General features: G+C 58.5%; 1 protein-coding gene across 1 annotated transcript in view; it reads right to left on the bottom strand.

Annotated features, from left to right (window-relative positions):
• Positions 1–2,117: 2,117 nt before the first annotated feature.
• Positions 2,118–21,110, bottom strand: part of CPSF1 (cleavage and polyadenylation specific factor 1) — a 48,620-nt gene continuing 29,627 nt past the window's right edge. The window contains 7 exon segments of the mRNA XM_072132082.1: positions 2,118–2,336; positions 6,268–6,442; positions 6,862–6,998; positions 7,112–7,290; positions 12,891–13,032; positions 13,208–13,309; positions 13,415–13,504. Coding sequence (XP_071988183.1) covers positions 2,118–2,336; positions 6,268–6,442; positions 6,862–6,998; positions 7,112–7,290; positions 12,891–13,032; positions 13,208–13,309; positions 13,415–13,504 — 1,044 coding nt within the window.

The raw sequence follows: 21,110 nt of genomic DNA, 5'->3' as shown, positions 1-21,110 counted from the left end.
GGGGCATACACAGGGAGGAGGGGGGGGGCATACACAGGGAGGAGGGGGGGGGCATACACAGGGAGGAGGGGGGGGCATACACAGGGAGGAGGGGGGGGGGCATACACAGGGAGGAGGGGGGGGGCATACACAGGGAGGAGGGGGGGGCATACACAGGGAGGAGGGGGGGGGCATACACAGGGAGGAGGGGGGGGGGCATACACAGGGAGGAGGGGGGGGGGCATACACAGGGAGGAGGGGGGGGGGGACAGCCGGCATACACAGGGAGGAGGCGGGGGACAGCCGGCATACACAGGGAGGAGGGGGGGGCATACACAGGGAGGAGGGGGGGGGCATACACAGGGAGGCGGGGGGGGGCATACACAGGGAGGCGGGGGGGGGGGCATACACAGGGAGGCGGGGGGGAGGGGGCATACACAGGGAGGCGGGGGGGCATACACAGGGAGGCGGGGGGGGGGCATACACAGGGAGGCGGGGGGGGGCATACACAGGGAGGCGGGGGGACGGCATACACAGGGAGGCGGGGGGGACAGCCGGCATACACAGGGAGGCGGGGGGGACAGCCGGCATACACAGGGAGGCGGGGGGGACAGCCGGCATACACAGGGAGGCGGGGGGGACAGCCGGCATACACAGGGAGGCGGGGGGACAGCCGGCATACACAGGGAGGCGGGGGGGGACAGCCGGCATACACAGGGAGGCGGGGGGGACGGCATACACAGGGAGGCGGGGGGGCATACACAGGGAGGCGGGGGGGACGGCATACACAGGGAGGCGGGGGGGGAGGGGGCATACACAGGGAGGCGGGGGGGCATACACAGGGAGGCGGGGGGGGAGGGGGCATACACAGGGAGGCGGGGGGGGCATACACAGGGAGGCGGGGGGGACGGCATACACAGGGAGGCGGGGGGGACAGCCGGCATACACAGGGAGGCGGGGGGGACAGCCGGCATACACAGGGAGGCGGGGGGACAGCCGGCATACACAGGGAGGCGGGGGGACAGCCGGCATACACAGGGAGGCGGGGGGACAGCCGGCATACACAGGGAGGCGGGGGGGGGGGGCATACACAGGGAGGCGGGGGGACAGCCGGCATACACAGGGAGGCGGGGGGACAGCCGGCATACACAGGGAGGCGGGGGGACAGCCGGCATACACAGGGAGGCGGGGGGGGGGGGGGCATACACAGGGAGGCGGGGGGGACAGCCGGCATACACAGGGAGGCGGGGGGACAGCCGGCATACACAGGGAGGCGGGGGGGCAACACAGGGTGCCAGGGTATACACAGGGAGGCGGGGGGGGACAGCCGGCATACACAGGGAGGCGGGGGGGACGGCATACACAGGGAGGCGGGGGGGACGGCATACACAGGGAGGCGGGGGAACGGCATACACAGGGAGGTGGGGGGGACAGCCGGCATACACAGGGAGGCGGGGGGACACAGCGGCATACACAGGGAGGCGGGGGGCATACACAGGGAGGCGGGGGGCATACACAGGGAGGCGGGGGGGACAGCCGGCATACACAGGGAGGCGGGGGGGACAGCCGGCATACACAGGGAGGCGGGGGGGCATACACAGGGAGGCGGGGGGGCATACACAGGGAGGCGGGGGGGACAGCCGGCATACACAGGGAGGCGGGGGGGACAGCCGGCATACACAGGGAGGCGGGGGGGCATACACAGGGAGGCGGGGGGGCATACACAGGGAGGCGGGGGGGACAGCCGGCATACACAGGGAGGCGGGGGGGACAGCCGGCATACACAGGGAGGCGGGGGGGCATACACAGGGAGGCGGGGGGCATACACAGGGAGGCGGGGGGCATACACAGGGAGGCGGGGGGGACAGCCGGCATACACAGGGAGGCGGGGGGGACAGCCGGCATACACAGGGAGGCGGGGGGGACAGCCGGCATACACAGGGAGGCGGGGGGGCATACACAGGGAGGCGGGGGGGCATACACAGGGAGGCGGGGGGCATACACAGGGAGGCGGGGGGCATACACAGGGAGGCGGGGGGCATACACAGGGAGGCGGGGGGGGGGGGGCATACACAGGGAGGCGGGGGGGGGGCATACACAGGGAGGCGGGGGGACAGCCGGTATATACATTGTGGGGGTCATTCGCTGCTCACCACTAGGTACGGTCGGCTTTGGCGGTTTCCGAGCCCCACCAGCAGGACCTCCTTCACCAGGGGCATCTCGTCCTGCCGCGCCTCCTCCTTCCGGCTCTCGCCTTGGGCGCAGGTTTGGCCGAATGAACTGTCCACGAGGACGCGCTGCCCCATAGGAAAGTTCTTCACCAAAAACACCAAACGCCAATCAGGAAGCTGATAAATCTGCGAAGAGACAGCTGTATACAGACTGTGGACACGACCCTGGACCCTCCTCTGTGTGACGTGGACACGACCCTGGACCCTCCTCTGTGTGACGTGGACACGACCCTGGACCCTCCTCTGTGTGACGTGGACACGACCCTGGACCCTCCTCTGTGTGACGTGGACACGACCCTGGACCCTCCTCTGTGTGACGTGGACACGACCCTGGACCCTCCTCTGTGTGACGTGGACACGACCCTGGACCCTCCTCTGTGTGACGTGGACACGACCCTGGACCCTCCTCTGTGTGACGTGGACACGACCCTGGACCCTCCTCTGTGTGACGTGGACACGACCCTGGACCCTCCTCTGTGTGACGTGGACACGACCCACGACCCTCCTCTGTGTGACGTGGACACGACCCTGGACCCTCCTCTGTGTGACGTGGACACGACCCACGACCCTCCTCTGTGTGACGTGGACACGACCCACGACCCTCCTCTGTGTGACGTGGACACGACCCACGACCCTCCTCTGTGTGACGTGGACACGACCCACGACCCTCCTCTGTGTGACGTGGACACGACCCACGACCCTCCTCTGTGTGACGTGGACACGACCCACGACCCTCCTCTGTGTGACGTGGACACGACCCACGACCCTCCTCTGTGTGACGTGGACACGACCCACGACCCTCCTCTGTGTGACGTGGACACGACCCACGACCCTCCTCTGTGTGACGTGGACACGACCCACGACCCTCCTCTGTGTGACGTGGACACGACCCACGACCCTCCTCTGTGTGACGTGGACACGACCCACGACCCTCCTCTGTGTGACGTGGACACGACCCACGACCCTCCTCTGTGTGACGTGGACACGACCCACGACCCTCCTCTGTGTGACGTGGACACGACCCACGACCCTCCTCTGTGTGACGTGGACACGACCCACGACCCTCCTCTGTGTGACGTGGACACGACCCACGACCCTCCTCTGTGTGACGTGGACACGACCCACGACCCTCCTCTGTGTGACGTGGACACGACCCACGACCCTCCTCTGTGTGACGTGGACACGACCCACGACCCTCCTCTGTGTGACGTGGACACGACCCACGACCCTCCTCTGTGTGACGTGGACACGACCCACGACCCTCCTCTGTGTGACGTGGACACGACCCACGACCCTCCTCTGTGTGACGTGGACACGACCCACGACCCTCCTCTGTGTGACGTGGACACGACCCACGACCCTCCTCTGTGTGACGTGGACACGACCCACGACCCTCCTCTGTGTGACGTGGACACGACCCACGACCCTCCTCTGTGTGACGTGGACACGACCCACGACCCTCCTCTGTGTGACGTGGACACGACCCACGACCCTCCTCTGTGTGACGTGGACACGACCCACGACCCTCCTCTGTGTGACGTGGACACGACCCACGACCCTCCTCTGTGTGACGTGGACACGACCCACGACCCTCCTCTGTGTGACGTGGACACGACCCACGACCCTCCTCTGTGTGACGTGGACACGACCCACGACCCTCCTCTGTGTGACGTGGACACGACCCACGACCCTCCTCTGTGTGACGTGGACACGACCCACGACCCTCCTCTGTGTGACGTGGACACGACCCACGACCCTCCTCTGTGTGACGTGGACACGACCCACGACCCTCCTCTGTGTGACGTGGACACGACCCACGACCCTCCTCTGTGTGACGTGGACACGACCCACGACCCTCCTCTGTGTGACGTGGACACGACCCACGACCCTCCTCTGTGTGACGTGGACACGACCCACGACCCTCCTCTGTGTGACGTGGACACGACCCACGACCCTCCTCTGTGTGACGTGGACACGACCCACGACCCTCCTCTGTGTGACGTGGACACGACCCACGACCCTCCTCTGTGTGACGTGGACACGACCCACGACCCTCCTCTGTGTGACGTGGACACGACCCACGACCCTCCTCTGTGTGACGTGGACACGACCCACGACCCTCCTCTGTGTGACGTGGACACGACCCACGACCCTCCTCTGTGTGACGTGGACACGACCCACGACCCTCCTCTGTGTGACGTGGACACGACCCACGACCCTCCTCTGTGTGACGTGGACACGACCCACGACCCTCCTCTGTGTGACGTGGACACGACCCACGACCCTCCTCTGTGTGACGTGGACACGACCCACGACCCTCCTCTGTGTGACGTGGACACGACCCACGACCCTCCTCTGTGTGACGTGGACACGACCCACGACCCTCCTCTGTGTGACGTGGACACGACCCACGACCCTCCTCTGTGTGACGTGGACACGACCCACGACCCTCCTCTGTGTGACGTGGACACGACCCACGACCCTCCTCTGTGTGACGTGGACACGACCCACGACCCTCCTCTGTGTGACGTGGACACGACCCACGACCCTCCTCTGTGTGACGTGGACACGACCCACGACCCTCCTCTGTGTGACGTGGACACGACCCACGACCCTCCTCTGTGTGACGTGGACACGACCCACGACCCTCCTCTGTGTGACGTGGACACGACCCACGACCCTCCTCTGTGTGACGTGGACACGACCCACGACCCTCCTCTGTGTGACGTGGACACGACCCACGACCCTCCTCTGTGTGACGTGGACACGACCCACGACCCTCCTCTGTGTGACGTGGACACGACCCACGACCCTCCTCTGTGTGACGTGGACACGACCCACGACCCTCCTCTGTGTGACGTGGACACGACCCACGACCCTCCTCTGTGTGACGTGGACACGACCCACGACCCTCCTCTGTGTGACGTGGACACGACCCACGACCCTCCTCTGTGTGACGTGGACACGACCCACGACCCTCCTCTGTGTGACGTGGACACGACCCACGACCCTCCTCTGTGTGACGTGGACACGACCCACGACCCTCCTCTGTGTGACGTGGACACGACCCTCCTCTGTGTGACGTGGACACGACCCTCCTCTGTGTGACGTGGACACGACCCACGACCCTCCTCTGTGTGACGTGGACACGACCCTCCTCTGTGTGACGTGGACACGACCCTCCTCTGTGTGACGTGGACACGACCCTCCTCTGTGTGACGTGGACACGACCCTCCTCTGTGTGACGTGGACACGACCCTCCTCTGTGTGACGTGGACACGACCCTCCTCTGTGTGACGTGGACACGACCCTCCTCTGTGTGACGTGGACACGACCCTCCTCTGTGTGACGTGGACACGACCCTCCTCTGTGTGACGTGGACACGACCCTCCTCTGTGTGACGTGGACACGACCCTCCTCTGTGTGACGTGGACACGACCCTCCTCTGTGTGACGTGGACACGACCCTCCTCTGTGTGACGTGGACACGACCCTCCTCTGTGTGACGTGGACACGACCCTCCTCTGTGTGACGTGGACACGACCCTCCTCTGTGTGACGTGGACACGACCCTCCTCTGTGTGACGTGGACACGACCCTCCTCTGTGTGACGTGGACACGACCCTCCTCTGTGTGACGTGGACACGACCCTCCTCTGTGTGACGTGGACACGACCCTCCTCTGTGTGACCCTCCTCTGTGTGACGTGGACACGACCCTCCTCTGTGTGACGTGGACACGACCCTCCTCTGTGTGACGTGGACACGACCCTCCTCTGTGTGACGTGGACACGACCCTCCTCTGTGTGATGTGGACACGACCCTCCTCTGTGTGATGTGGACACGACCCTCCTCTGTGTGATGTGGACACGACCCTCCTCTGTGTGATGTGGACACGACCCTCCTCTGTGTGATGTGGACACGACCCTCCTCTGTGTGATGTGGACACGACCCTCCTCTGTGTGATGTGGACACGACTATGGACCCTTCTCTGTATGATGTGTACAGGATCCTCTCTGGGCAGATCTCTGGGGATCAGTGGATCCCGTGTCTTCTCTTACCTCCATGATGCCGTTGTCTCTCACCAGGACGCACCAGTGGGTCGGGTCGATCTTGTTTTGCATGGATTCTTTCTCGGCAGAAGTCGTGTTACTCCTCCGCGTCTCGTCCTTACTGGGGCTCGATAGAAATCCAGAGTCGCCATAGAGCAGCTCGTCCTCATCATCCACGGAGTGACTGCGGAGCAGATCCCGGGTCAGGAATGGGAGAGTAAGATCCCAGAGGTCGGGAAAGACGTCCATGACTGACGAGTAATAATGAGACAGCTCTGACTGTACCAGACGCCTCCTGTATGAGGGACCCAGCAGATTCTGGTCCATTCTCCACAGCCGGAAGGTTTGGGACGTTCCAGCAGAGCAGCGATCAGGACGTGGCATGTTGTAGCTTCCTCACATGGTCCTCTTGGACCTCTCGGGGGCCCTGGTCATGCAGTGAGCACTTCTCTAACCATTAGGACGACAGTGAACGTCCTGGGTGTAACCCTTGTGCCTTCTCATTACTGATGATTCCAGCTGGTGTCATGCCTTCCCATGGCTCCTCTCATCATTACACATCAGTCATGGACGTGTCTGGTGAGGAGCCCTGCAGACACTCACCTCATCTCCGGTATCACACTCTCGGGCTCGGATACGCTCAGGCCGCTGCTCTCCTCTCTGGCCTGGGATGACCGGGTCTCGGTGGTGAACATGCCGCTCACATCACGATAGACACAAAGGGTGAGGACCTTAGATTGCTGCAGGAATGACACAATACACAACTATTGGGGAAGCCCTCAGTGACACCCATACAGGGGGCCCCATAGGTGAGCCCATGCCAAGCGTCAGGCAGGACAGAGGGGGCACTTACATAATGCAGGTTGGGCTTTTGTGGGGCCAGTCTATGAGTGCGGCCTCCATACGTGTCGCTCTTCAGCTGGAACATGGATACCTGACCCTCTGCACTGAGTATGACCACGTAGGGATCAGCCACGGCGCAGTGCACTATGGGAGAGCCCAGGTCCACAGGGATGAAGTGCACCTGATTCACTGCAAAGTAAAATAGTGTTACCCTTTATAATCAACACACAGTGACCCCAAACAAAGCTCACACAGGAGCTCTCCAAGAGCTGACAATCTATGGGGGGAGGGCGACACACAGAGAACACAGAGGACCTGACATCAGCCCAGCATAAGAGGAGCCGGTCCTGACCACAAGAGCTGACAATCTATGGGGGGAGGGCGACACACAGAGAACACAGAGGACCTGACATCAGCCCAGCATAAGAGGAGCCGGTCCTGGTCACAAGAGCTGACAATCTATGGGGAGGGCGACACACAGAGAACACAAAGGACCTGACATCAGCCCAGCATAAGAGGAGCCGGTCCTGACCACAAGAGCTGACAATCTATGGGGGAAGGGCGACACACAGAGAACACAGAGGACCTGACATCAGCCCAGCATAAGAGGAGCCGGTCCTGGTCACAAGAGCTGACAATCTATGGGGAGGGCGACACACAGAGAACACAGAGGACCTGACATCAGCCCAGCATAAGAGGAGCCGGTCCTGGTCACAAGAGCTGACAATCTATGGGGAGGGCGACACACAGAGAACACAGAGGACCTGACATCAGCCCAGCATAAGAGGAGCCGGTCCTGGTCACAAGAGCTGACAATCTATGGGGAGGGTGAAACACAGAGAACACAGAGGACCTGACATCAGCCCAGCATAAGAGGAGCCGGTCCTGGTCACAAGAGCTGACAATCTATGGGGGGAGGGTGACACACAGAGAACACACAGGACCTGACATCAGCCCAGCATAAGAGGAGCCGGTCCTGACCACAAGAGCTGACAATCTATGGGGGGAGGGTGACACACAGAACACAGAGGACCTGACATCAGCCCAGCATAAGAGGAGCCGGTCCTGACCACACAGAGTGCGCTCTGTGTGTGCGCTCTGTGTGTGCGCTCTGTGTGTGCGCTCTGTGTGTGCGCTCTGTGTGTGCGCTCTGTGTGTGCGCTCTGTGTGTGCGCTCTGTGTGTGCGCTCTGTGTGTGCGCTCTGTGTGTGCGCTCTGTGTGTGCGCTCTGTGTGTGCGCTCTGTGTGTGCGCTCTGTGTGTGCGCTCTGTGTGTGCGCTCTGTGTGTGCGCTCTGTGTGTGCAGGGCCCACTTAAGGCGCGGGAGGTGTGTGACAGGGATATAATAATGATACAGAGAGCGGTGACTCTCTGCATCCTCAGTGTCTGTGTTACAGCCGTGCACTGCACTCCCGTACGGGCCATGGCCGAGCCTCCCACTGTGAGCACTCAGAGCGGTGACTCTCTGCATCCTCAGTATCTGTGTTACAGCCGTGCACTGCACTCCCGTACGGGCCATGGCCGGGCCTCCCACTGCGAGCACTCAGTGCCTCCAGCCACCAGCGCTGCTCCGATCGGCCTCAGCATTATCAGACAGAAACCCACTCCTGTTTGATGTATGGTGACCCTGTGACCTCGCTGAGGAGGACAGCCCTGTGTGTGCAATTAACCCTTTCAGTCTGGACTCTGACAGAGTGGGTTGTGTTTTTTTTATGCCCACTTTCTGCCCCCTGCAATGTTACCTGGGTGCCGCCTGTTCCACCACTCCCTTCCTCTTGACCTCCTATCTCTTTCCCATGTACAACCACCTCACTAGATTTGCCAGGTCACCTCGCCTGCTGCCATCCTATCAATGCTTCTCACATTAACCCTGACGGTGCATTCACACAAGGCACATTTATGAAGTGTCTGCGACAGTCCGCTGTACCGCAAAATCCTGCACAAAACAGGGTGTTCTGGTGCAGAGTCGGACCGTGCTCCATATTTTTTACTGCGTCTTGACTGAATTATGTCAAAGGTGCATAAAAAAAGTTGTTGACACTTCCGGAGCAGTGCAGGGGGCGTCAGATTCATGAAGAACGCGCCCCAGTTTTGATGAATCTGCACATAGTACAGGCTGCACTACTTTTGATAAATGTGGCCCACAGTGTTTGGACGTATGGGTAAGAACGCATGCGTTTCTAATGTTACCACGCGTCTCTAATGTTACCATGCGTTTCTAATGTTACCGTGCGTCTCTAATGTTACCGCGCGTTTCTAATGTTACCACGCGTCTCTAATGTTACCATGCGTTTCTAATGTTACCGTGCGTCTCTAATGTTACCGTGCGTTTCTAATGTTACCGCGCGTCTCTAATGTTACCGCGCGTCTCTAATGTTACCGCGCGTCTCTAATGTTACCGTGCGTTTCTAATGTTACCGTGCGTCTCTAATGTTACCGTGCGTTTCTAATGTTACCGTGCGTTTCTAATGTTACCGTGCATCTCTAATGTTACCGCGCGTTTCTAATGTTACCGCGCGTTTCTAATGTTACCGCGCGTTTCTAATGTTACCGCGCGTTTCTAATGTTACCGCGCGTTTCTAATGTTACCACGCGTTTCTAATGTTACCACGCGTCTCTAATGTTACCGTGCGTTTCTAATGTTACCGTGCGTCTCTAATGTTACCATGCGTCTCTAATGTTACCGTGCGTTTCTAATGTTACCGTGCGTTTCTAATGTTACCGTGCGTCTCTAATGTTACCGTGCGTTTCTAATGTTACCATGTGTTTCTAATGTTACCACGCGTTTCTAATGTTACCACGCGTCTCTAATGTTACCGTGCGTCTCTAATGTTACCGTGCGTTTCTAATGTTACCGCGCGTTTCTAATGTTACCGTGCGTTTCTAATGTTACCGTGCGTCTCTAATGTTACCGTGCGTTTCTAATGTTACCATGCGTTTCTAATGTTACCATGCGTTTGGATGCTTTCAAATCGTATTCTTTCATTGTTAGAAATGTATGCAAATGTGAAAGTGTTAACACAGCTGTTTACGTGTCCAGCAATGAATAAAAAGGCTTTCAAAGCAGCCAAACACATGATAACATGTAAAACACATAGTGGGGTTAGGAGAGGGGGCAAAAGTGGGGCCATAGGACACGTTATCTGCCACAAAATTTGGGAGCTATAGCAAAGGGGCCCACTGAGGTTCTGTTGCCCAGGGGCCTACTCAAACCTAGAGCCGGCCCTGTGCCGCTGTGTTGTGTGTGTGTGTGTGTGCGCGCGCTGTGTTGTGTGTGTGTGTGTGTGTGTGCGCGCGCGCTGTGAGCAGACAGATGGGCAACACACAGAGAACACACAGGACCTGACATCAGCCCAGCATAAGAGGAGCCGGTCCTGGTCACAAGAGCTGACAATCTATGGGGGGAGGGTGACACACAGAGAACACAGAGGACCTGACATCAGCCCAGCATAAGAGGAGCCGGTCCTGACCACAAGAGCTGACAATCTATGGGGAGGGTGACACACAGAGAACACAGAGGACCTGACATCAGCCCAGCATAAGAGGAGCCGGTCCTGACCACAAGAGCTGACAATCTATGGGGGAAGGGCGACACACAGAGAACACACAGGACCTGACATCAGCCCAGCATAAGAGGAGCCGGTCCTGGTCACAAGAGCTGACAATCTATGGGGGAAGGGCGACACACAGAGAACACACAGGACCTGACATCAGCCCAGCATAAGAGGAGCCGGTCCTGACCACAAGAGCTGACAATCTATGGGGAGGGTGACACACAGAGAACACAGAGGACCTGACATCAGCCCAGCATAAGAGGAGCCGGTCCTGGTCACAAGAGCTGACAATCTATGGGGGGAGGGTGACACACAGAGAACACAGAGGACCTGACATCAGCCCAGCATAAGAGGAGCCGGTCCTGACCACAAGAGCTGACAATCTATGGGGGAAGGGCGACACACAGAGAACACAGAGGACCTGACATCAGCCCAGCATAAGAGGAGCCGGTCCTGGTCACAAGAGCTGACAATCTATGGGGGGAGGGCGACACACAGAGAACACAGAGGACCTGACATCAGCCCAGCATAAGAGGAGCCGGTCCTGACCACAAGAGCTGACAATCTATGGGGGAAGGGCGACACACAGAGAACACAGAGGACCTGACATCAGCCCAGCATAAGAGGAGCCGGTCCTGACCACAAGAGCTGACAATCTATGGGGAGGGTGACACACAGAGAACACAGAGGACCTGACATCAGCCCAGCACAAGAGGAGCCGGTCCTGGTCACAAGAGCTGACAATCTATGGGGGAAGGGCGACACACAGAGAACACAGAGGACCTGACATCAGCCCAGCACAAGAGGAGCCGGTCCTGGTCACAAGAGCTGACAATCTATGGGGGGAGGGCGACACACAGAGAACACAGAGGACCTGACATCAGCCCAGCATAAGAGGAGCCGGTCCTGACCACAAGAGCTGACAATCTATGGGGGGAGGGTGACACACAGAGAACACAGAGGACCTGACATCAGCCCAGCATAAGAGGAGCCGGTCCTGGTCACAAGAGCTGACAATCTATGGGGGGAGGGTGACACACAGAGAACACAGAGGACCTGACATCAGCCCAGCATAAGAGGAGCCGGTCCTGACCACAAGAGCTGACAATCTATGGGGAGGGTGACACACAGAGAACACAGAGGACCTGACATCAGCCCAGCATAAGAGGAGCCGGTCCTGACCACAAGAGCTGACAATCTATGGGGGAAGGGCGACACACAGAGAACACACAGGACCTGACATCAGCCCAGCATAAGAGGAGCCGGTCCTGGTCACAAGAGCTGACAATCTATGGGGGAAGGGCGACACACAGAGAACACACAGGACCTGACATCAGCCCAGCATAAGAGGAGCCGGTCCTGACCACAAGAGCTGACAATCTATGGGGAGGGTGACACACAGAGAACACAGAGGACCTGACATCAGCCCAGCATAAGAGGAGCCGGTCCTGGTCACAAGAGCTGACAATCTATGGGGGGAGGGTGACACACAGAGAACACAGAGGACCTGACATCAGCCCAGCATAAGAGGAGCCGGTCCTGACCACAAGAGCTGACAATCTATGGGGGAAGGGCGACACACAGAGAACACAGAGGACCTGACATCAGCCCAGCATAAGAGGAGCCGGTCCTGGTCACAAGAGCTGACAATCTATGGGGGGAGGGCGACACACAGAGAACACAGAGGACCTGACATCAGCCCAGCACAAGAGGAGCCGGTCCTGGTCACAAGAGCTGACAATCTATCAGAAGATGGGGGAAGGGCGACACACAGAGAACACAGAGGACCTGACATCAGCCCAGCATAAGAGGAGCCGGTCCTGACCACAAGAGCTGACAATCTATGGGGGAAGGGCGACACACAGAGAACACAGAGGACCTGACATCAGCCCAGCATAAGAGGAGCCGGTCCTGACCACAAGAGCTGACAATCTATGGGGAGGGTGACACACAGAGAACACAGAGGACCTGACATCAGCCCAGCATAAGAGGAGCCGGTCCTGACCACAAGAGCTGACAATCTATGGGGGGAGGGTGACACACAGAGAACACAGAGGACCTGACATCAGCCCAGCATAAGAGGAGCCGGTCCTGGTCACAAGAGCTGACAATCTATGGGGGGAGGGTGACACACAGAGAACACAGAGGACCTGACATCAGCCCAGCATAAGAGGAGCCGGTCCTGGTCACAAGAGCTGACAGTCTATCAGAAGCTATAATAAGCCCCTCCTCTCACCTCCCTCCAGCAGGCGGATCCCCTGGGGTGACACCTGTACAATGTACTTGTTGTCTCCGATATTTCCGGCGTACACGGTGGGGCCCTGAGTGGCGAATCCGCTGGTGTCCAGCTCCATGATCTCTTGTCCTGTCTGCAGAATCTGTAAGGAAGAGGGTGAGGGGCCGACTACGACTACACAGCTTGAGAGGAGGGGAACGTGTTGGGGAAAGACAATGCAGCTGGAGGCCGAGGGGCAGTGAGCGGCATGGCTCCCCCAGGTGGTGGAGGACAGGACCTGCACACACCACAGCCAATCAGGACACGTAACATCTCACCATAGTGGAGTCTTCCCTACTCAGGATTAGGAATCCATGCCGGTTCTTTTCATCTTCATCCTCCGGCTCCACAGAGCTGGTCACTCCCTCTGTGTCCACAGCCTAGAAGAGAGGGCAAGACTTAGAGCAGGGGGGCGGGGCAGAGGGAGGGGCGGGGCAGAGGGAGGGGCGGGGCAGAGGGAGGGGCGCGGCAAGTAGACATCCCACCTCATCCTTCTTGTTATGGGAAATCACTGTCCACATGTCGTGACAACCCGGAAGCTCAAATGTCGTCACCACCTGCGGCCGAATACTTTTCTGTGGAAGAGACATAAAAGGTGAAGAAGCCGTCACATCCACATCCTCTAGCGCTCTCCTCCTGCCGCCATCTTACCCCCAACAGGAGCTCCAGCCCCCAATCCCAACACGGAGCTCCAGCCCCCAATCCCAACACGGAGCTCCAGCCCCCAATCCCAACACGGAGCTCCAGCCCCCAATCCCAACACGGAGCTCCAGCCCCCAATCCCAACACAGAGCCCCAGCCCCCAATCCCAACACGGAGCTCCAGCCCCCAATCCCAACACGGAGCCCCAGCCCCCAATCCCAACACGGAGCCCCAGCCCCCAATCCCAACACGGAGCTCCAGCCCCCAATCCAAACACGGAGCTCCAGCCCCCAATCCAAACACGGAGCTCCAGCCCCCAATCCCAACACAGACCACCTATACCAGACACAGATCTCCAGCCCCCAATCCCAACACCGACCATCTATACCAGACACAGATCTCCAGCCCCCAATCCCAACACCGACCATCTATACCAGACACAGATCTCCAGCCCCCAATCCCAACACGGAGCTCCAGCCCCCAATCCCAACACGGAGCTCCAGCCCCCAATCCCAACACAGACCATCTATACCAGACAGATCTCCAGCCCCCAATCCTAACACCAACCATCTATACCAGACACAGATCTCCAGCCCCCAATGCCAACACAGACCATCTATACCAGACACAGATCTCCAGCCCCCAATCCCAACACCGACCATCTATACCAGACAGAGATCTCCAGCCCCCAATCCCAACACCGACCATCTATACCAGACACAGATCTCCAGCCCCCAATCCCAACACCGACCATCTATACCAGACACAGATCTCCAGCCCCCAATCCCAACACCAACCATCTATACCAGACAGAGATCTCCAGCCCCCAATCCCAACACCGACCATCTATACCAGACAGAGATCTCCAGCCCCCAATCCCAACACCGACCATCTATACCAGACAAAGATCTCCAGCCCCCAATCCTAACACAGACCATCTATACCAGACACAGATCTCCAGCCCCCAATCCCAACACCGACCATCTATACCAGACAGATCTCCAGCCCCCAATCCCAACACAGACCACCTATACCAGACACAGATCTCCAGCCCCCAATCCCAACACCAACCATCTATACCAGACACAGATCTCCAGCCCCCAATCCCAACACCAACCATCTATACCAGACACAGATCTCCAGCCCCCAATCCCAACACCGACCATCTATACCAGACACAGATCTCCAGCCCCCAATCCCAACACAGACCATCTATACCAGACAGATCTCCAGCCCCTAATCCCAACACCGACCATCTATACCAGACAGATCTCCAGCCCCCAATCCTAACACAGACCATCTATACCAGACAGATCTCCAGCCCCCAATCCCAACACCAACCATCTATACCAGACACAGATCTCCAGCCCCCAATCCCAACACAGACCATCTATACCAGACACAGATCTCCAGCCCCCAATCCCAACACAGATCTCCAGCCCCCAATCCCAACCATCTATACCAGACACAGATCTCCAGCCCCCAATCCCAACCATCTATACCAGACACAGATCTCCAGCCCCCAATCCCAACACAGACCATCTATACCAGACACAGATCTCCAGCCCCCAATCCTAACACAGACCATCTATACCAGACAGATCTCCAGCCCCCAATCCCAACACCGACCATCTATACCAGACAGATCTCCAGCCCCCAATCCCAACACCGACCATCTATACCAGACAGATCTCCAGCCCCCAATGCCAACACCGACCATCTATACCAGACAGATCTCCAGCCCCCAATGCCAACACCAACCATCTATACCAGACACAGATCTCCAGCCCCCAATCCCAACACCGACCATCTATACCAGACAGATCTCCAGCCCCCAATCCCAACACCGACCATCTATACCAGACAGATCTCCAGCCCCCAATCCTAACACCAACCATCTATACCAGACAGAGATCTCCAGCCCCCAATCCCAACACCGACCACCTATACCAGACAGATCTCCAGCCCCCAATCCCAACACCGACCATCTATACCAGACACAGATCTCCAGCCCCCAATCCCAACACCGACCATCTATACCAGACACAGATCTCCAGCCCCCAATCCCAACACAGACCACCTATACCAGACACAGATCTCCAGCCCCCAATCCCAACACCGACCATCTATACCAGACACAGATCTCCAGCCCCCAATCCCAACACCGACCACCTATACCAGACAGATCTCCAGCCCCCAATCCCAACACAGACCACCTATACCAGACACAGATCTCCAGCCCCCAATCCCAACACCGACCACCTATACCAGACAGATCTCCAGCCCCCAATCCCAACACCGACCATCTATACCAGACACAGATCTCCAGCCCCCAATCCCAACACCGACCATCTATACCAGACAGATCTCCAGCCCCCAATCCCAACACCGACCATCTATACCAGACACAGATCTCCAGCCCCCAATCCCAACACCGACCATCTATACCAGACACAGATCTCCAGCCCCCAATCCCAACACCGACCATCTATACCAGACACAGATCTCCAGCCCCCAATCCCAACACCGACCACCTATACCAGACACAGATCTCCCGCCCCCAATCCCAACACCGACCATCTATACCAGACACAGATCTCCAGCCCCCAATCCCAACACAGATCTCCAGCCCCCAATCCCAACACAGACCACCTATACCAGACACAGATCTCCAGCCCCCAATCCCAACACAGACCACCTATACCAGACAGATCTCCCGCCCCCAATCCCAACACCGACCATCTATACCAGACACAGATCTCCAGCCCCCAATCCCAACACAGATCTCCAGCCCCCAATCCCAACCATCTATACCAGACACAGATCTCCAGCCCCCAATCCCAACACCGACCATCTATACCAGACAGATCTCCAGCCCCCAATCCTAACACCGACCATCTATACCAGACACAGATCTCCAGCCCCCAATCCTAACACCAACCACCTATACCAGACACAGATCTCCAGCCCCCAATCCCAACACAGACCACCTATACCAGACAGATACCCAGCCCCCAATCCCAACACAGACCACCTATACCAGACACAGATCTCCAGCCCCCAATCCCAACACAGACCATCTATACCAGACACAGATCTCCAGCCCCCAATCCTAACACCGACCATCTATACCAGACAGATCTCCAGCCCCCAATCCTAACACAGACCACCTATACCAGACAGATCTCCAGCCCCCAATCCCAACACCGACCATCTATACCAGACAGATCTCCAGCCCCCAATCCTAACACAGACCATCTATACCAGACACAGATCTCCAGCCCCCAATCCCAACACAGACCATCTATACCAGACACAGATCTCCAGCCCCCAATCCCAACACAGACCATCTATACCAGACACAGATCTCCAGCCCCCAATCCCAACACAGATCTCCAGCCCCCAATCCCAACCATCTATACCAGACACAGATCTCCAGCCCCCAATCCCAACCACCTATACCAGACACAGATCTCCAGCCCCCAATCCCAACCACCTATACCAGACACAGATCTCCAGCCCCCAATCCCAACACAAACCACCTATACCAGACAGATCTCCAGCCCCCAATGCCAACACCAACCATCTATACCAGACAGATCTCCAGCCCCCAATCCCAACACAAACCACCTATACCAGACAGATCTCCAGCCCCCAATGCCAACACCAACCATCTATACCAGACACAGATCTCCAGCCCCCAATCCCAACACCGACCATCTATACCAGACAGATCTCCAGCCCCCAATCCCAACACAAACCACCTATACCAGACACAGATCTCCAGCCCCCAATCCCAACACCGACCATCTATACCAGACACAGATCTCCAGCCCCCAATCCCAACACCGACCATCTATACCAGACACAGATCTCCAGCCCCCAATCCTAACACAGACCATCTATACCAGACACAGATCTCCAGCCCCCAATCCCAACACCGACCATCTATACCAGACACAGATCTCCAGCCCCCAATCCCAACACCGACCATCTATACCAGACACAGATCTCCAGCCCCCAATCCCAACACAGACCACCTGTACCAGACAGATCTCCAGCCCCCAATCCCAACACCGACCATCTATACCAGACAGATCTCAAGCCCCCAATCCTAACACCGACCACCTATACCAGACAGATCTCCAGCCCCCAATCCCAACACCGACCATCTATACCAGACACAGATCTCCAGCCCCCAATCCCAACACAGACCATCTATACCAGACACAGATCTCCAGCCCCCAATCCCAACACAGACCATCTATACCAGACACAGATCTCCAGCCCCCAATCCCAACCATCTATACCAGACACAGATCTCCAGCCCCCAATCCCAACCATCTATACCAGACAGATCTCCAGCCCCCAATCCCAACACCGACCATCTATACCAGACACAGATCTCCAGCCCCCAATCCCAACACAGACCACCTATACCAGACAGATCTCCAGCCCCCAATCCTAACACAGACCATCTATACCAGACAGATCTCCAGCCCCCAATCCCAACACCAACCATCTATACCAGACACAGATCTCCAGCCCCCAATCCCAACACAGACCATCTATACCAGACAGATCTCCAGCCCCCAATCCCAACACAGACCACCTATACCAGACACAGATCTCCAGCCCCCAATCCCAACACCAACCATCTATACCAGACACAGATCTCCAGCCCCCAATCCCAACACCGACCATCTATACCAGACACAGATCTCCAGCCCCCAATCCCAACACAGACCACCTGTACCAGACAGATCTCCAGCCCCCAATCCCAACACCGACCATCTATACCAGACAGATCTCAAGCCCCCAATCCTAACACCGACCACCTATACCAGACAGATCTCCAGCCCCCAATCCCAACACAGACCATCTATACCAGACACAGATCTCCAGCCCCCAATCCCAACACAGATCTCCAGCCCCCAATCCCAACCATCTATACCAGACACAGATCTCCAGCCCCCAATCCCAACCATCTATACCAGACAGATCTCCAGCCCCCAATCCCAACACCGACCATCTATACCAGACACAGATCTCCAGCCCCCAATCCCAACACAGACCACCTATACCAGACAGATCTCCAGCCCCCAATCCCAACACCAACCATCTATACCAGACACAGATCTCCAGCCCCCAATCCCAACACAGACCATCTATACCAGACACAGATCTCCAGCCCCCAATCCCAACACAGATCTCCAGCCCCCAATCCCAACCATCTATACCAGACACAGATCTCCAGCCCCCAATCCCAACCATCTATACCAGACACAGATCTCCAGCCCCCAATCCCAACACAGACCATCTATACCAGACACAGATCTCCAGCCCCCAATCCCAACACAGACCATCTATACCAGACACAGATCTCCAGCCCCCAATCCCGACACAGATCTCCAGCCCCCAATCCCAACCATCTATACCAGACACAGATCTCCAGCCCCCAATCCCAACCATCTATACCAGACAGATCTCCAGCCCCCAATCCCAACACCGACCATCTATACCAGACACAGATCTCCAGCCCCCAATCCCAACACCGACCATCTATACCAGACACAGATCTCCAGCCCCCAATCCCAACACCGACCATCTATACCAGACACAGATCTCCAGCCCCCAATCCCAACACCGACCATCTATACCAGACACAGATCTCCAGCCCCCAATCCCAACACCGACCATCTATACCAGACACAGATCTCCAGCCCCCAATCCCAACACCGACCATCTATACCAGACACAGATCTCCAGCCCCCAATCCCAACACCGACCACCTATACCAGACAGAGATCTCCAGCCCCCAATCCCAACACCGACCACCTATACCAGACAGATCTCCAGCCCCCAATCCCAACACCGACCATCTATACCAGACACAGATCTCCAGCCCCCAATCCCAACACCGACCACCTATACCAGACAGAGATCTCCAGCCCCCAATCCCAACACCGACCATCTATACCAGACACAGATCTCCAGCCCCCAATCCCAACACCGACCATCTATACCAGACACAGATCTCCAGCCCCCAATCCCAACACCGACCATCTATACCAGACACAGATCTCCAGCCCCCAATCCCAACACCGACCATCTATACCAGACACAGATCTCCAGCCCCCAATCCCAACACAGACCACCTATACCAGACAGATCTCCAGCCCCCAATCCCAACACAGACCACCTATACCAGACAGCCTGCAGCCCCCTGCCACCCAGTATACAGCCTGCAGCCCCCTGCCCCCCAGTATACAGCCTGCAGCCCCTGCCCCCCAGTATACAGCCTGCAGCCCCTGCCCCCCAGTATACAGCCTGCAGCCCCTGCCCCCCAGTATACAGCCTGCAGCCCCTGCCCCCCAGTATACAGCCTGCAGCCCCTGCCCCCCAGTATACAGCCTGCAGCCCCTGCCCCCCAGTATACAGCCTGCAGCCCCTGCCCCCCAGTATACAGCCTGCAGCCCCTGCCCCCCAGTATACAGCCTGCAGCCCCTGCCCCCCAGTATACAGCCTGCAGCCCCTGCCCCCCAGTATACAGCCTGCAGCCCCTGCCCCCCAGTATACAGCCTGCAGCCCCTGCCCCCCAGTATACAGCCTGCAGCCCCTGCCCCCCAGTATACAGCCTGCAGCCCCTGCCCCCCAGTATACAGCCTGCAGCCCCTGCCCCCCAGTATACAGCCTGCAGCCCCTGCCCCCCAGTATACAGCCTGCAGCCCCTGCCCCCCAGTATACAGCCTGCAGCCCCTGCCCCCCAGTATACAGCCTGCAGCCCCTGCCCCCCAGTATACAGCCTGCAGCCCCTGCCCCCCAGTATACAGCCTGCAGCCCCTGCCCCCCAGTATACAGCCTGCAGCCCCTGCCCCCCAGTATACAGCCTGCAGCCCCTGCCCCCCAGTATACAGCCTGCAGCCCCTGCCCCCCAGTATACAGCCTGCAGCCCCTGCCCCCCAGTATACAGCCTGCAGCCCCTGCCCCCCAGTATACAGCCTGCAGCCCCTGCCCCCCAGTATACAGCCTGCAGCCCCTGCCCCCCAGTATACAGCCTGCAGCCCCTGCCCCCCAGTATACAGCCTGCAGCCCCTGCCCCCCAGTATACAGCCTGCAGCCCCTGCCCCCCAGTATACAGCCTGCAGCCCCTGCCCCCCAGTATACAGCCTGCAGCCCCTGCCCCCCAGTATACAGCCTGCAGCCCCTGCCCCCCAGTATATAGCCTGCAGCCCCTGCCCCCCAGTATATAGCCTGCAGCCCCTGCCCCCCAGTATATAGCCTGCAGCCCCTGCCCCCCAGTATATAGCCTGCAGCCCCTGCCCCCCAGTATATAGCCTGCAGCCCCTGCCCCCCAGTATACAGCCTGCAGCCCCCTGCCCCCCAGTATACAGCCTGCAGCCCCCTGCCCCCCAGTATACAGCCTGCAGCCCCCTGCCCCCCAGTATACAGCCTGCAGCCCCTGCACCCCAGTATACAGCCTGCAGCCCCTGCCCCCCAGTATATAGCCTGCAGCCCCTGCCCCCCAGTATATAGCCT

Source organism: Engystomops pustulosus, unplaced genomic scaffold, assembly GCF_040894005.1.
Source record: "Engystomops pustulosus unplaced genomic scaffold, aEngPut4.maternal MAT_SCAFFOLD_219, whole genome shotgun sequence".
In the NCBI taxonomy this organism is placed as follows: domain Eukaryota; kingdom Metazoa; phylum Chordata; class Amphibia; order Anura; family Leptodactylidae; genus Engystomops; species Engystomops pustulosus.
Note: the sequence above shows the minus strand (reverse complement) of the source record. Positions and strands in the feature narration are given on the sequence as shown.